Source organism: Limulus polyphemus, unplaced genomic scaffold, assembly GCF_000517525.1.
Source record: "Limulus polyphemus unplaced genomic scaffold, Limulus_polyphemus-2.1.2 Scaffold3179, whole genome shotgun sequence".
In the NCBI taxonomy this organism is placed as follows: Eukaryota; Metazoa; Arthropoda; class Merostomata; order Xiphosura; family Limulidae; genus Limulus; species Limulus polyphemus.
The window spans coordinates 79,693-98,846 of record NW_013668789.1 but is presented as its reverse complement, the minus strand read 5'-3'; the positions used below and the strand labels follow the sequence as shown (position 1 = coordinate 98,846).

At 35.9% G+C, this 19,154-nt stretch overlaps 1 protein-coding gene across 1 annotated transcript in view; it reads right to left on the bottom strand.

Moving 5' to 3' along the window:
• Nucleotides 1-18,506, bottom strand: part of LOC106468825 (regulator of G-protein signaling 7-like) — a 55,069-nt gene extending 36,563 nt beyond the window's left edge. The window contains exon 1 of the mRNA XM_013929270.2: nucleotides 17,464-18,506. Coding sequence (XP_013784724.2) covers nucleotides 17,464-17,547 — 84 coding nt within the window. The 5' untranslated portion in view covers nucleotides 17,548-18,506. The remainder of the gene's footprint in view (nucleotides 1-17,463) is intronic.
• Between the last annotated feature and the right edge of the window lie 648 nt (nucleotides 18,507-19,154).

The window sequence follows — 19,154 nt, the reverse complement described above, 5'->3', positions numbered from 1 at the left end:
GTACACAGAAGTTAAAGACTGTAGAATGTTGATGAGTAAAAGAACACAGACCGATTTTCCTGAACCAATGGTTTCATCTGATTTGCTAACATTTATAATTTCATATGGTGAAAATGTATTCCCAAATTTAAGCACTGCATTGCAGATTTTGTTAACAATTGAGGTTTCTATTGCTAGTTGTGAAAGGTCCTTCAGCAAGTTGATATTAATTCTTACATACTTGAGAACCTCAATGACTCAAGAACAACTTAGTAACTTGGCAATATTAAGTATTGAAAAAAAAAGACATACTTAATACCTTAAATTTTGAGTTTAATTGATGCATTTGCAGCAGTAAAAGCACAAAAGGTTCATATAGTGTAACCATGAATACCAGAATGCTACCTGTACAAGATCTAGTTATGTATATGTACAGTTTTGTAAACTAATAAAATTTGTTATTTGTAAACTTAAGTAGTATTTTATCAATCTGTTTTATAATCCACGTACACCACAAGTGACTGGCTTCTCATATAAAACATAAGTTTCAAAACTAGGGATATAACAGAAATTGAACAATACTGGATGACATAAATATCAAAATGGTTTACAAATTATGTAAGTACACCTAGTAGGCTATACTTCATTAGTTCCAGGTTTACAGTTGTGATATCGTGAGATGTTATATTGTGACTTTATTTTAAGCCTGTGTAAGGTGGTAATTAATTCTTTATGATATTGTCATTAAGTGGGTAATGAGTCACAAAACAAATAATCAAAACATTTCAGAGGAGGGGGCACCAAAAGTGTCTTTGCCCCCGGGTGCTGAGAACCCTTGCTACGCCACTGCTTGTAGGATAGAAATTACATCTGTCTATTTGTTTTAGTTACTTAAATACATGCTTTGATGCTGTTATGTACTACTGATAAGTCAAACTAATTGTTTAGGTATGACATTAAAATGAGGAAAAAATAACATTTTGGAATAAAAAAGCAAATTAATGGGATTGAAGAATAAAGATAGAAAATGTGACTTGTGCATGTAATTCTCTTTTTCAAGTATTCAAGATACATAATCAAATAAGTTTTATCCACTCCTTAACACTTCTAAAACTGTTTCATCAGTTTCACATAGTTAAAACTACAATCTTGTACAGTTTCGAATTTGATGACGAGGAACTCACTTTGGGACTAATAATGGTTGGAGACGGCTTGAATGGGTAATGAAGAAAACTTTAATACAAGTTTAACATAACAGCAAATCTACAACGTTTCTGTTATGTTAAACTTATATTAAAATTTTTCTTCATTACCCATTCAAGCCATCTCCAACCATTACTAATCTTGTACAATACTGGATTCCTAAATCTTAAAGTTAATTTAATTTTTGTACCTCGTCTCATATTCCAATTCGTAATGTATCTGGTAATGAAACTAAAGCTTATCTCAATTAGCATTATTATATTTTAAAATAAGCAATAAATTATTCAAACTATGAATATATATATTACTTCAGGAATTATCCTCTGTATCAAATGTTTCATAACTTTACAGAAGTTTTTGATATTATATGAGCTTTTTTTGGTAATTTCAAAATCAAACACTAAAGTGTATTTACATTTAACAGATACTTTTAAAACATTTGAACTTAAGTTTTTTAGCAATGTTTTTAGCTCTATAGGCTTAAATTGTATTCATTCAAAGCAACCAAGTGTCTTTGAAAGTAAGTATTCACAGTTAACATTAGAAGTTCTTTTACAGATATATATCTATCAACAAAATTATCTTCCTCCGCTACACATATTTTCAGGGTGGCAGGTATTAGTGGTAATAATTTTTTTACACAATCCGACATTTAGTATCATAATCATAGAGCATTACAATTTTTAACTGCAGTTTTTGTTTTCCTGTATCTTCGATAAACAGTTTTTTGGATATAATCGATAACTGTTTAAAAAGAAAATTATAACATTCACATTTGTTGTGTCCACTGATGAATATTCAAATACAATTTGTAAATTTTGAGAAACCAGGCATTGTAAAGCATTAGAACATACTTTAAAATTTTAAATCCAGGTATTAGAAAAATTTTACTTTGTTACACTTCCATATTTGAGAACTTGTATGAGAAAGTTATAATTTTCCTATACTTAAAATGTATTTCCAATAGGTACTTCCCTCTTCTCATAAGATTAGCTATTTTCATTCATTGCTGCTCCCTATATGTGAACTTTTTCTTTATGCATCCCACAAGCCTTTTACTCCCCCCCCCCCATTCTGAACTATCACTTCTCCTTTGGCAGAGCTTGTATTCAGACGTCTTTGTTTTGTCTTGCTTTCAGTTTGAGCTATAGTTATGTCACTTCAAAGTTAGGCAATAAACAGAAGCACCAGAAATGTGTGGGGAGGAAGTGTGAGTGGAGGGAAGTACCTTTCGAAAATACATTTTCAGTATACAGGAAAATTATAACTTCCGATATGTTACTTTTGTCTGCTCAAAAGATTAGCTAGAATCTCACATTGATTAGGAGGAGGCACTGGTGTGAAGGAAGAACAGATGTACCTTTCAAAAGCATCCAAATGATACCCCTGTAGATGAGAAAGTCAAATCGAAAGATCTGAGCCAGGTATACTCTTTGCCCATGTGTAAAATGTATAATATATCGGGGCAAAAAAGGAGAGGAGCACATTCAAGTGGGAGAGAATGTGGTAGGAAAGTGATCCTCACCAGAGAAAGATATTGTAACTCAATCCCACAATGAGAAAAATGAGTAAACAAGGATGTGCCCCTAGGTAGTAGTTTCGTATGGTGTTTCTCTCACCTCCAAATTATTTTGGAGGTGAGTATCCGGGAGTAGGACCAACATCCTAGTCCGGACACCAGGTGAGTATGTTTCAGTGTGACGTGGATTCAAACCCACGACCCGCAGATTTCGAGTCGAGTGCCCTAACCACCTGGCCATGCCGGACCTTGCCCCTAGGTGTAGGGTGACTAGGGCAAGTCAACCACATCCAACTACATCATGGGGTACCGACATCCATGCAAGGGTGGGATGAGGATAAAACCATCTTCAACTCAAACCCAAGAACAAGGGAAGTGAGAACCATTCCTATTCCCAGGTATGACACAAGGAGTAGCCCTGAGCTATCGATCTAGGAACTTCACATCTGGTATCGAAAGGATGTCTATCGCATGAAATGAACTCCTCCAATCATGAAACAGGCCAGGACCCTCCAAATGGCAATAACATCCTTGTAATAAGAGAGAAAGAAGGATAACCAAGGATAGAACTGGAACAATCCCACATACCACCACTGTTACCCACAAAACCTACATGAGGACTATGTTGATTGGTTCACTCTAAATCCAAAATCTACCTGTGGGATACCAACATCCATGCGAGGGTAGGATGAGATCTTCCAACAGAAGGGGTGAACTGCATTCTATTCACTCTATCACTCTATTGTACTGATTATTGCAAACTGGAGGGTATTGCATCATCTGCACCTGCAGGAAACACCACTGCCCTACTCTGCACTGAATGATTATAGCCATCTTTGTGTGGAACTCATTCAGGAGGGTGCGCCTACAGTCAACCACTCCAGTGGCTTGTAACTGGTAAGTGGGAAGGACCCCCCATACGCCACTAGAAGAAAATGGGGGGGGGGGGTGAGAATGCACTGGAGAGTCCGGAGGAACGTCATCACCTGAGACATGGTATTGGGTGATCACAAAAACTGTACTCTGAAAAGCAAACCACAACAATTTATTCAATTGAGGTATGGGAGGGATGGGCAGCTATCCCCTTCTGTTTTACCCATGTAGTCCATGGGTGGTACAGTCCAGAATAGGCAATTTTATGAAGCAAAAATCGTGAGGTTATTTACCTACAAGCGATCTTGTGAATCACCTCATCTCAACGTTGAGCACTGCAAAGCCATTTAAGATAAAGTGTGAGTCAACATGGCTGTACAGTGCAGATTTACAGTTAAAGAATACCTGGTGAGGCACCACTTGCCAAAGAGTTGGATCCATGTAAGGACTGTATGAAGGATGGGCCTCTGAAATAAAATAAAGCATTAAGAGAGACTTACCCAGTCTTAGAGTTGCACCAAAGTTTGAAGAACAGCCACAGGTGGAAGGTAAAAACCTGAGGAAACTGAAACCATGATATGATGTAAATAATGGGAGATGAAAATGTTAGGGGTGGTCCACATGCCTGACTACAGGATTTCCTCCAAAAGCCAATGAAGATGAGAAGTGAGGGAAAAGGTGCGTTGTCGGAGGAGAAGTTACTCTGAACAAATTCTGGTATGAAGGGGAGATGGAGGAATAAGTCAACTGTATCAAATGATGAACCCAATTGGTGAGGTAGAAGGGGATGGATCTCTAGACAAAGAAGACTGCCATGGGATAAAGAGTTGGGGATTGGAACCACGGAAGGAAGCTATGCAGGCAACATAGCACACATCTGATAAAGAAGTCTATCCAAATTGGGATGAGGGTAGAGATGAGAAATAGAGGGAAAGGAAATAGGTGAAAAGGAGGAGTTATCCTCTCGAGCTGCTGAGTGTGCATGTAATGTTTATGGTGAACAAGTCAAACTGTCGATGACCACAGGCCAAAAGGAGAAGGAAATACTTCAAGGGAAAAGTGAAACATAGAACACAATGAAAGACGTTCAAGTAGAGGTAAAGTAAGGGGATGGAGGACCACATTAATATCCCAGTCTGGAAGGGTAGGTCATTGGTAGGACAACAAATCTGGAAGGAATGGATTAAGCAATTACTCTATGGTAACAGGAAAGATGAAAAGTATAGAACAAGGGTGCCCAATAACATGAAATCGAGGAGACAGAAGACCCCTGGTTGAAAAGCCATGTGAGAAACTCAGAGACACCAGCCACAGTAAGTCAATCAGTTGGAAATCCTCATACAGGGAATCGTGTGTGAAAGACTTTTCATTTCCTTTGATATACTTCCATAGAAGAAGAATGTATCAATTGAGCCAAATGTAAAGCTACACAATGGGAGAAATCAGATCTCCTCACCAAGGACTGGACAAAAGACAGAGGATGCGAACAGCAGAATGTAAAATCAGTGACTAGGGTTGATGAAGGAGGTCGGGGAATAAGGGAAGTGGTATAGGAGGAAATAATTGGAGTTGGTGCAAATAAGGAAAACAAGGGTGAGCCAGCCAATAGGGAGATATCAGAAGGACACAGCACAGAGTGGCATGGATTAGAGAAACCACCTGATGAAGTAATCGGATAGGATGATAAACCTATAGGAATTTGTGTGACCAATCTTGGCTAAAGGTATTGATAACCAAAGCCTGAGGATGAGCTACTGGGAAACAAAAGAGGGGTAACTTATGATTCAGGGTGATGGCAAATGCGTTGATGTGAGGAAAACCCCACCAATTGCAAAGCCACTGGTAAACTAGAGTATGGTGAGACCACTCCATCGGATAAATCTTGTTGGGGCAGGAAAGACGATCTGTCACTAGATTGAAAGCCCCCAGTACATGACGCACAATTAAACAAATGTAGTGCAAGTGTATCCAATAGAGGAGGTCTAATGTATGAAAACAGGGGGATCTTGACCATGTGTCAGCTTGGTGATTGATATATGCCACCACCATCAAATTGTCAGAATGAATCATTACCAGACAATGCCTGGTTAGAGGAAGGAAGTGATCCAATGCCCAAAGGATGGCTGGAAGGCTCTAGAACATTGATATGGAATGAACGCTTGTCTACAGACCAATGACCTGAGGTCTCCTGGTGCTTGACCAATGCACCCCAGTCCTGAAAGGATGCATCTGTAAACAGATGTAGATACAGATGAGGAGGAAGAAGTGAGACTCCTGCTGATGGGTGAGCCTTGTCCAACCACCAAATTAGATCATCTGCTAGTGTAACAGGAGCATCCAAGAGATCCCGAGGAAGGTTCCATTGATTATGCACGAGTCCACAGAGTGCACGACCTAGGTGGACAGAATCTCACGTGCAAAAAATGAAGGAACAGATAGGGCATGGTAAACTGACAGTTCCATAGAATGGAGTCTGAGAGGAGAAAGTTGGAGCCCAACTGAGGCAAGCTTTGAAAAGGAGCTGATAAGTATGACTGACTGACTCCTGTTTGGAATGGGACAGAAGTAGCCAGTTGTCCATGTAAAAATGGAAATGCAGCCCCAGGGCATGAAGATGAAGAGCAAATGCTCTCACCACCCAACAGAAAACATAAAGAGCAAAAGCCAGCCCATAGGGTAGGATGCAAAACTGGTACACTACCTTGTGATGGACGAGACCATGCTAAGACGGGAATATGCAGGTAAGCATTAGCGACATCCATCTTAGTCAGCCATAGCCCTGGAGAAAATACCTACCAGAGGGTGAGATAGGAATCCATGGTGAAATGGGCGAGGTGAACAAAGCATTTGAGGCAGGACAAATCAATGTCAAGCCTCCATTCCCCAAATTTCTTGGGAACAACACATAGATGGGAGTAATACCCTGGTGAATGATGGGTAACAGGTTTGATAGCCTGTTGAGCAAGGAGGTCCTGCACTGCATCTGATATATGCTGGCAAACAATGGGATCCCGAGGTGAATGAAAGGAAATGGGTATAGGGAACAAGGGAGGTGTGGCAAGAAATGGGATCTCAAAACTTTCTGACAGAACTTAAAGAACCCAAACATTGCTGATGAAAGGCTACAGGTCGAGTTCCCATTGGACTAGAACCCACCGGGTAGTCACTGGAACTGTTGGCAACTTATTGTGCATCACGACGAGCTGTGGCATCTCAAGAAGAAGGATGGTAAGGATTGGGAAGGGGAAGGATGGGAAACCAGAATTGGTGCCATACTTGGTTCTGACTAAGATAAATGGTATACCAGAAGGGAAAGGGTAGACTGTTGTTGGACTGAAGCTAACCAAGATTACAAAGACTCTGGGATTGTACCAAAGACAAAATGTCATAAAAATGGAGCCATACATAAATCCTGGAGATAAGGTACAGGTAAATGGGCCCAGAAGGTCCCAACAACAGAGAAACCACACATATAAAGCCAGAGCCGAACACAAAAAATGAGCCAATGTGGAGGTAAGGAGGAAGAGGATGTCCCCAGAAAACCCCGCATGATTTCTGTGACGAGCCTCAGACAGGAGATGAATCGTGGAAAGATACCACAAAAGAGTTGTGAGGGTAAGATGTAGACAGAAAAATTGGGCATGGGTTAAACTAACAGGGAATTTGGGGGGGGGGGGCATCCCCCAAATGGGTAAAACAAAACCCAACAGTTGCTGGTTCAAATAAGGACAGTCTGAACGATGATAAGGGAGAGCAGACCGATCTGAAGCCCATGGGGGATGAGGCATACTAAAGCTGTCATGTAACTGAGAAGCAAATTGTTCAGCACAGATGCAATTGTCTGTGGAAGGGGGGAAACCAAATAGGGTTGGGAAGAATGTTCATGCAGCAAGGAAGGACTTGGGTCATAAGAAATAGGAGTGAGGGATAAAACTTCACATACCTGAGGAATGAAGTCCAATAAAAAAACGTGGAAGGCCAAACTGAATCCTCAGGAAAGGTATGGGAAGGCATGGCAAATTCAAGAGGTGGAAACAGGCAATTAAAGGTTCAGGAGGAAGTGGGGCAATGGCCAGAGATAGAGGTTGGCTCATGTAACATTCAATCTCCTGCAAATAAATGTCGACAAATCTCCCAACGTGTCACCCATACTTGAAGCGTGTGATAAAGTGCCTGTCAAAATTAAGACACCCAAAGTGGTGACAATGACTTCAGAATTCATGCTTCAATAGTTGACAAGAGCAAGTGTATTAAATAAAGGCAACTAGAATTAGATAGTATTTTTGTACGCTCAAGAAAACTGGGTATGTTAAAAATTATAACCACTTCAAGAAATAACTATAGCTCAAACTGAAAGCAAGACAAAAAGAAAGATGTATGAGAACAAGCACTGCCAAAGAAATGATAGTTCAGTAGAGGATCGTAGATGGAGTCACATGTATCACGTGAGTGTACTATGCTCCTATTGGTAGAGAGGTGATGCTTGTGATGTGCATTAAAGACACATTGAAAGGATTGTGGCATGCATAAAGAAAAAGTTTGCATATAGGGGCAGCAATGAACGAGAATAGCTAATCTTGCGAGCAAAGTGAAGTACCATATCAGAAAAACTGTCTTGCTGGTCCATGTACTGATTTCAATAACTAGTTTACAAAATATTTTATTTTCCCAAACAGTACCACATTCAGGCCTAACCATATACTTTTAAGGTACACAACTGATGGCACTAATGCATAAAATTTGTATTTGTAAAGTACCTCTTTTCCAAAATGATTTACAAGACAGATAATTCTAATATAAAAGTTTCAACAATAATATAATTCAAATAATTTAAACACAGAACATTTGCATTGTTCACAATATCAATATCTGCTTACATTTCAAATGAACCAGTGAAATTACATATAAATAAAAGAAACAACTGACATTATTCACAATGAAGATACCTTTTTTGATGCATTTGCTCTTCACTTCTGTTGATGTACTTTTGCCAGTTGTTCCTGCAGATTTCTCACAAAGTCAGTACTATCTGACAGGTCTGCATCAAGTTGTCTCTCATTGATCAAATCCACTGGTAGTCAGTGTTTGTGTCCTATTATCATCATTGTGAGTATATTGTTTATAGCTTCATGCACAGATATCCTGTAAGCCATGAGTAGTGCTGGTAATTTCAGATCCCAGTTAGTATGATTTTCTTCAGTAGGCAAGTTTTCTGCCTAGTGTCTGGTTGAAATGGTCTATTATTCCACCTGACTTAGGGTGAAATGGTGTTGTCCTGATTTTCTTTATGTCCAGTAATTCACAGCATTCCTTAAATAGTACTGACTCAAAGTTCCTCCCCTGGTGCATGGATAAGCCAAATCATGTGAAGAAATGATCAACCAACACTTTTGCTCCTGTGGCTACTTCTTAATTTTGGTTTGCAAAAGCTTCTGGACACTTTGTAAAATAATACATAGCTACCAGTATATATTTGTTTACAGTGCCAGATTTTGACAATGGTCCCATGATGTCAGTTGCTATTATTTCCATTGGTGATCCAATCGGGGATAGTATGAGTGTTGCTCTTCTTGGTTTAGATGGGCCCATTTTTGCAGCATATACTTTACATGCTCATCATCATTCTTCAACATCTCTTCCCATACCACTCAAGTCACCTTTGTGTCTCCTTCATTCTGAGATATCCACTTGAGATGTCATCATGTGAATCTTGCAAAATTGCTGCTTGCATTAACTTGGAAACACAACTGGGTTTTTCCATCTTCCTTGAAATATGACAGACTGTAGATACAACATGTTCCACTAAGCCCAGTATGATTTGGTCTTGCGGTTTGTGTAAGATATCTTCTCTCAGGCTGGTCATTCTGCCAACCACTTTATGCGTGTGATAATGGGTCTCAAATCTGTCTCTGTTCTTTGAACAACTCAGTATCTATTTCTAGAAGCAACAGCTTGTTGACACTTCTAAAGTTGTTCTATTTTTTCTCAAAATGCGTGCACTCTTCAGGGTAAGGTTGTCGACTAAGTCTGTCTGCATTACCATAAACCCTGTCTGCACAGTATTCAATCTGGTAATGGTACTGGTCTAGCTTTCCAATTCATCTGGCTGATTAACTCTTGGATCTTTTAAGGCCATGAAGCCAACATAAAGCAGCATGATCTATTTTAATTAAAAATGGTTGTCCATAAAAATAACAGTAAAAATTATGTACAACACTCATCACGACCAACAGTTTTTTTTTCTGGTAACATAGTAATTACATACAGGCTTGCTTGCTTAGTATTCTGCTGTAATATGCTATCACTCTCTCTTGTCCTTATTATTTTTGTGATAGCAAGTTCCTATTTCATAATTACTGGTATCTGTATTCAGTATGAAAAGTTAGTCTAGATATGGGAATGCTTAGATAGGTGTTGAAGTCAAGGCCTTTTTAAGCTGTTGAAAAGCTTCCTCCCAAATGAAGGGTTTTCCATCCTTGATTAAATTGTGAAGTGCATTGGTTATGTTTACAAATCCTGGAAAATACCTTCAGTGGTAAGCACACATGCCTAGAGAACGTCTTAGTTGTCTCACGTTGTCAGGCAGGCTAAAGGTCACCCTTTGTTCTCCTGAAGAAGAATAGTCAACTAATCGAAAGTACTCGAGTTTTGGGTCTTATTTTAAGTTTATTACACACACACACACACACACATATATATATATATAGATAGATATATCATATATACAATAATATAAATTGCATGGTATGTTGAGATACTACACATATAACAATGTGATAAAAACAAAAAAAAAGTTCAATTTACAAACAACACTTCAACTAATTAAATAAAAATGAAACTTCCCTCCAAATGCCAAAGCAGCAATGAACTTACTCAATCATCTATCCTGAATATTATGCTATTCAAGTACACTCTCATTTAGACGAATGCACATGGTCCACCAAAAGAAGTGTGGGGATTTAAAACTGCAATAATCCACAACAACATTTGTTGGTATAATTTCTTTTTATTATTTATGAAACTTTAGGTCAATAAGATTTCTTGTAACCATTACTTATTTAAAATAATGTCTGATAGGTGTCCACTGGTGTGCTCTAAGGATGACACCTTCCATCGTAGAGGTCAAAGTTTCTTGAGTAGGAGCATTAATTTCTGTCTTTATCTTATCTTTCAAACTTGTTCATAGCTTGTTGATATGCACGCTTTCCTTTAAGTAACCCCACAAAAGGAAGTCTGCTGCTGACAAATCTGGGGATCATGGAGGCCAGTTTATATTGCCATAATGAGAAATTATCCTCTTTGGGAAAAGTTCACAAAACACTGCCATTGTTGCATGTGCTGTATGTCAGGTGGCTCCATCTTGTAGAAATCACAATTCCCATTGATGACATGTTCAGAAGAACCAACTTTTAACACCAAGTTCTCGGAGCAGCAGTGATAGAGCAATCATTTTTTAAATAAAGCTCAACAATAAGAAAATGCTGTTGGATTGTCCACCTATTCATCATTAAAATTCCAGCTCTTAATCTTCAAACGAAAGAAAATAGACAATGTTTTTCATTAATACTTTGGAAAATCTAACAATATAAAATCCATACAATTTGTATTTTGATACCATTCATGTGCTAGTTTCTAAAGATATCCATGACACACAAGACCCACCAAAGCAGATCTGCTGTAATTAAAGTAACTTCATTTCTAGTTTTATTTCACATGTGAGACTTGCAAATTTTTTGTTCTTAAGTGCAAAGCTACAAGATGGCTATCTGTGCTGTGAACATCATGGGTGTCGAAACCAGATTTTTAGCGTTATAAACCTTCAGACATACCGCTGTGCCACTGGGGGGCTAGGTTAAACATAATAGACAATGTATCTCCGCTGCAGCATGGTCTTATTTCTGTAGATACTTCTCATACTAAGATGCATTTTACTTTTCTCACATTGTAGTTTGTACCCTAATATTACTTGTCTGTTTTTTATGTGCAAATATGGATTTGTTGCTTGAAAAGATGTTTTACAATTTAAGGTAAAATGCATTTATGCACCCTTTCCTTTATATGTGAAAATTAACGCAACTGTTCTCTGATATATATATATATATATATATATTGTCAAGTAAAATACGTAGTAAAAGTTTTATGTGAGAAAGTGCATTTCTATTTCTATTTTCTACTAGTTTAAGACGTATATCAAACTATAATGATGTTAAGTAAACTGGAATGGACGGCAACTGTTTACAACAGTTTTTTATTGGGTTTGATTTTTCTTCATCCGCGAAATGTTATTTTTCTTTATGAAATATGTTTTGTCCTAATTTCTGGAAAATGACATGTTAAAACACGTTTTTTTTTGTATTTCTTTCTTTTTCTTATTATTTAATTATAATGCAATATATTTATGATTATCACATGAAAATATTATATACAAGTATTTAAACTGTTCATGCAATAGGGTATTCCAGTACAAGTTTTGATTTCTTCTAATGATAAATTACCTTAACTTACAATGTGTGTATGTGTAATAAAAAAAAAACTTACGCAGGCTTTTACCCCAGGATGAAAAAAAGAAGAGTAACGGTATATATATATATATATAATAAGTCTGTCACACTGAATAGGAAACCATGTTTGAAATACATATCTCGAACACTTTTTGATGAATAGTAGGTAAGTTTCAATGTTAACTGGAAGAAAACTGCAGTCCTTAGTGTTACACACTTTGTTGCTGAGGTGAAGATGAAAAACGTGCAAGTCTTCCACATTACTCGATCCTATAATTCTTCTTAGTATTGTTTGCTACCACGCTTATTAGGTGAGCCCACACTATTGTTTGGTTGTTTTGGATATTCGTGCAAAGTTACACAATTGCTATCTGTCAATAATTTCAAACCGATACACTAGGAGTAGGGCAACTAGCATCTGCCAATTTTTGGCTACTTCTGTTTGATCGTCATTCCTATCACATAACAAAAGTGCAAGGCGTAATTATATGGCAACGTAATGCGAACCATGACCATCAGATTCACAGTGCGGCACGCTAACCTAACCACTGGGCTACAACTGGCCTTCTGGCAAGATGGTTAAGGATCATTAATGTTGGAAGTTCCAACATATATATCTGTATGTGTATATGTGTGTGGTTTATTTTAATCTTTGTGTATTGATTTTGTTTTTTCTCATAAGAACGTTTCGAAATTACAACCTAGGGTGGCACCAACTCTGCAGTTCTGCTAAGTGTATTTCTGTGTTAAAAATATTTTATTTATGAAGTTATACTCATCTATCCATGTGTATATGACTATTTACCTGACTTTTAAATATATCTTCAAGATTTCAAACATCTACTAGCCAGGTTTAATTCTCAATTTGATTATAAATATATGTTGTTACCACTTTAAGTTTTCACTAAATGAAAAATTTTAAACTTTATATAAAAAAATAAAATAATATCTGAATTATTTTATTTACTTATGTTTGATATGAGCTATTTTTCAAAAACTACCAATGTTCTGTTTACTGATCTTTAGTGATTAGGCTAATGACAAGTGTTGAGACAGTGCCTTCGTTATTGTAACCTTATTAGTCAAAATACATTCTTCACATTCCATGACAACAGCTGTTTTCAACAATATGTGGTTGCTATAGTTACAAGTTCTGTACTTCCTTATCTCTAAAAGATAAGGGTTTTAATAATGCTATAACTTTTAACAATTTGATTATCTTTAAATTGCTTTCTTACTTACATGATATCAGTTTTTATTTCAAGCTTTAATAACTTTAAACTAATGCTACAAAAATTTAAAGCAACCCACTGCTCTTTAAACGTGACTTGAGAGTAACAAACCATGTTATATAGCAACCGTAACACATTGTTACAATTTTGTTGGCCTTAAGCCATCTTTTTTTTTTTATCACTTACTATAGCTTTTTAGTAGTAGCAAAAATCTTAAACACCATAAATGTGCTTGCTGCATTCAAAAACAAATGGGGATTAAAAAAATCTCACGTAATGTGAACGCTAAACAGTATCATCTCAAATTAAGAGTTAAGTTATACCACGTTTAAAATCTATATGCTCATACTAGTTCTTCTTAACACTAATTTAAACACTCTTTCCCTTTAAAACATTTGACAAAAGAAAACATCTGAGAATTTAGATATAAATATAGTGATTTTAATACAATAACATGGGGCATTAAGTGTAACCCATAACAGGAACACAAATCTGTTTCTCAGGTTTCTTCACACATGCCAAAGGTATTTTGTTAACAAATAGAACATATTCTAATAGTATGACAAAGCGAGTTATTGTTTGTGATTTGTTTTTATTAATAACTGATTTACCTGCAAAAAAAAAGACATAAATGTATTTGATCTACAAAGTATACTCACCAACAAAAGGGTTTCATATTATTCTACAAAAGGTTAATTGTAAGTTATTTAAATAATTTGGATAATTCAGTGGGGTGTCACCACATATGTTTTTTGAAGTTAAGCACAAAGCTACACAATAGGCTATCTGTGTTCTGTCCACCATGGGTATCAAAACCCGGTTTCTGACATTGTAAGTCTGCAGACATACCACTGGGGGGCCACCGAATATGTAAATAGTGGCATTATATTTAAACAACTTGTATAAGCTAATTCAGTGGTGTGTTGCCACAGACGTGAAAAGTGGCATTGTTGACATGTTTAGCATTTATATATTTGGTTCACGACACATTTGTAACAGTTCAAGTGAACTGTGTAATATGGCCATGACAGTTTTATAGCTGCAGGAATAATAATAACAAACACTTCTAAGAGCAAATATTCAAAGAGTGAGATTAGATTTAAAGCCAAATAATACAACATTATGAAGTAGGCAGCCTTCAGTGTTCTTTGTAGAAGCAGGGGGAGGAGAACTGGCAAAGTAAAACGTTCAAGACAGCTTTGTTTCTTTGTTTGTAGACAAAGCCACTTTTAAGAAAGTAATGGACTCTTAATAAAAAAATTTACACGAAGTAAAGACTACATAATTACTGAAGCAAATTTTCTGTTTAGAAAAGTTTCTAGTATCATTAATTAGAGAACAAACAAGGATATGAAGCTGAAAGGTTCACAAACTTCTACTTTAAACTTAAAATGAAACAGTTGTTTTCATGAGAAAGATAGCCGAAGAAATCACAACTAGCTCATTCAACCACAAATCTGTCATGCTTCCCAATGCAGTTCCAATAGGACTTTATGTCTTTGGTCTGCTTAAACGTGGTCATGGAAGCCAACCTCTAAGTACAGTGGATGGTCTGAGAAAGTTGTTCCACATGAGTAGTCAGTGACTGATATATCCATCCTTTCCAAAAGCTTGTTACAATCTAAATTGTGGTGTAAGGCAGTAATGCATAACCATGGTTGTAAAAGACCATGGAAGAGGTAATAGAAGCTGGAATATTGCTTTTATAAGACGCGATTAAGGTTAACCTCACTACAGAAAGGTAGATGAAATATGTGAAGAATATAGTTAATCCTAATAACATCGTTTGTATAATATGCCGAGTGTATTTTGTTTTATTCCAAAGACTTTTCACGCAAAAATGAATAAAAAAATGCTCCCTTGCACATGTATACTGAATGAATTTGGCAACATTTATCGACAAATGCATAAACACTACTAATTTTTTAAAACTAATTTATCGTAAAACATAAAAGTTGACAAGAAGGAAAGCTCCTAGAAGTAAGCTGTGAAAACATGAGTCCCTGTAGAAATGTTTTCACTGCAGAGCTTTTTTGTACCGTTCAGTAAACACTTTAACAATTAATTAACATACCTCACGAATCGCAATATTTTAAGCATTCGATCATTAGTTAGTTAAATGGCAGTGTCTCAAATACAATTGTCATCAAAAAGCTAAATACAGTAGTAAAAGTTTTCAAGAGCAAAATAAAGCTTAATAAGAAATACCTTGTCACTGCAACAATATTTATATTTTTCTGAATCCATTTATCTACCAAAATTACATTATAAGTACCATAACCATAAAATATTAAAATCCATAATATTTTCATTAAAAAGCTAAAACAGATTACTTACAAGCCAATAAAAGTGAATCATTGCTATGTTCACACTCTGATAACAGAGAATTTAAAGTACTTTCTCAGAATCCTAATAACTGTCAATTATCTATATCATACTGATATAAAATATTTTTAAAGTCAATTGTTCCTACCAAACAACAATAGAAAAAAAAAGTTATTGAAAGTACAACTAGATTAATTAATAGAACTGGTTCTTAAGAATAGTATGATCTGATAATATGAAAATTATTAAAAATATTTTGTAGTTTTTCTTTCAATTTTCGCTTTTAAAACTGTTATTGTTTTACATGCTTTGTATATCACAGGATTAAATTTTTATGTAATCAAAGATAACATATGAAAAGGAACAAAATTTAGAAACAGTTTAATGATTTTATAATTTTTCTTTTAAATATCGATTGAGAAATGTTAAAAAAAAAGGTTCTAATGAAACAAACTGTTGAGCATTCGCTAAGCATATGTTATAATAATAATAGTTGTACTCGGAACTGTCATTTCACAAAATGCTGGAAGGGGGTTGCATGGGCCCCCAATTCATCTGCATGTCCTATGCTATATTCTAATTTGCGTATGTGTATTAATCTGGCCTGACTACAAATATTTCACAAAAACTGTCATTAAGGGCACCTCTCCTGAGTTTGGGGGTGGGTGGGGGAGACCACCCTTGTCAACTACTCCCATAGTTGACATTCCTGATTGTCATTGGATTACAAAGATGACTGACTTGGCTATTAGTAGCACTTTCTATAGACTAGTGGATTATTGGTTTTGTTTCGCTGAACATGCTCGCCCTTTCAGCCATGGGGTCATTATTATGTGACAATCAGTCCAACTATTTGTTGGTAAAGAGTAGCAAAAGTTTAGTGGTGAGTGGTGTTGACTAGCTGCCTTCCCTCTAGTGTATCACTTTCAAATTAAGGACAGCTTGAGCAGGTAACCCTTGAGCAGTTTTGCTCGAAATCCTTCAAACACACTTTCTTAGTCTCAACGTGATGACAACGCTTTTTCTTGAATGATGCGACTTGTGAACTCAGGCGGGCAACCAGTAATTTTTTAAAGAGAGTATTCACTTTCCATCCATCATTTTTTAATGATATATTATAGTTTGTGAATGTTTTCGTTATATATTATAATAGTTAGCTAGCAAATAAAAAAAGTGTATTTCTCATTATTTTAAAGAAGTTCACATTGTATATAAGTATTCCCCTATCTAAATACATCTTTTTCTAATACATATAGGAAAGATAAACAGATAAATAGAAAGAAAAGGACAGAAAAAGAGAGAGAATGGCAATCTCAACAGGCAGTTCTTGTTGTTTCCAAAATCACATCATTTGTCCTAGATTACATTTGCACAAGCTTGCGAAGGTATACACTACATCTACAGATGTTACTAAAGATATATCAAATATTAGCTGAATGATGTATATATTTTAGAAGTTAACACTAAAGAAGTTAAAATAAACCATGCCAGGAATTCAACTAATGTTACTGTTAAGTATACACTAGATTAACATAAACATATTCTTATATAAGCTAGACTTTAATATATGTGCATGTAATGGATTTGTAAACTTCATTCTAAGATCTAACGTGCCTCTATATTTTACGTTTTTGTTGTTTTCTGCAGAATAAGTTACAGAACATGTGACTTGTTATACTAACAGAACATTTGTATCAAACATGAATTCTGTTTTTCCTTAAACGTTTGATGACATTTATCATTTCTTTTATGTAAATAAACAACACTTACACAAACAATGATTTACACTATACACAACTCAATTTCCTTGTGTGTATATATATATATATACCTTTTTGTAGACGATGAGATGAGGCCCATCTTCGGTACTGATTGCTTGTCCATTACGGCACCCAGTTTTCCGTCTGTAGGCCATCTTCTACGTTCCCGGTCTTTTGTACGTTTAAGCCGAGTAAACAAGTAAGTTCCGACTAGTAGTGGATAATAGTTTTCTCCACACCGAATTGGATAAAACGAAAGTTATATTTCACTCATTTAAATTGTCTCCTTTACAGTAAAAATGATAGTTAAAATGAACATATTTTAACTTACTGTTCATTCTGTCCAAAAGCCTGGTTATTACTGACTTGAAAAAAAAAAGACTGAAAGTGGCAAAATAATACGTTTTACTGGCTATTGCTATTTCATTTTTATTTTTCTAGAAAACTGCTTAAATCCCATATAATTTGATCACCATTGAACAATAACTTCATTATCCGTAACGTCAAGCTTCACTCATTTTTTGTTTTAAACATTAAACAAATCACAACACCAAATATTATGTTCACAACCTTGCTTCTCCACATTATACGATCAAGTGATTATGTGCTAAATAAAAAACCCAGGTGATGAACTATGATAACAGACCGCCATTACTTTTGTCAAATACTTGCGGCCACCACATGGAGCTGTTTCCTTAACATTAACAAGAGAAGTTACAGGCAGGTTTAGTCGCGTGGTAAACATTGCATAAATCAAAAATATAATAATAAAAGACAAAAATCAAACCAGAAAACGGAAGGGAAACGTACGGTTCACCATACATCAGATTCTCTGCTGTCGAAAGATGTTTTTCTGTGTCCTATTTTCACAATTTCAGTTTACTTTAACCGTTGTTTTACTTTTAACAGTGATACTGATAGCGGCAACCTCATCACTAGTAAGGCGAACAATCGACTTCCTCGTTCTTCATGTAAGTGCAGTTTATAAAATGTATATTCAAATAATAACGAGCAAGGTGACATCGGTTATCAACAGTGAAGCTTCCATTTCTTTAAATATCCAAAGCTGCAATATTTACTTACCCCGACGTCTGTCTAAACAATCACTAATACTACGAACCGAGATGTAAAACCAATCAAAGTAAAGGTAACAATCACGTGATGTATGCTAACTTATCTCATACACTAGTGTCATCTATAGGTTAACATTGTCATATATATATGTTAACATTTGTTAATATTGGCCAAAATAAACGTATTTCTCTTTTTCCATTACCCTGATTAGCTGTTTCTGTATTAATATTTTTCAGAACTATTTATAACACTACAACCAATATGAAAAATATAAAAACATTGTACTTTGGCAATATATTTATGAATTTGTTCAGTATCTTCTTAGATAACCTCCTGGGTTTGTTTGTTTGTTTGGACGTAAATCTACACAACAAGCTATCTGCGACCTGTCCACAAGGAGGAACAGAACCATGATTTTAATGTAGGAAATCCATAACATTACTGCTGACATACTGGGAGAACCTCCTGGGACCATAAAATTATGATCTGAGATAATTATGTAACGTTTTGTGTTATATTTAATTTTAAATATGTTTAATAACACACAAAAGTCCTAGCAGCAGTAGTTCAATGTAATGTCCTACAGTAGAGTACACAGCGTGGTCACAAGTAAATAGACACCACCTTTTCAGAAAAAATGAAAATTTTCAGTCATATTCACATGAATTGATATATTTATAATTTAATT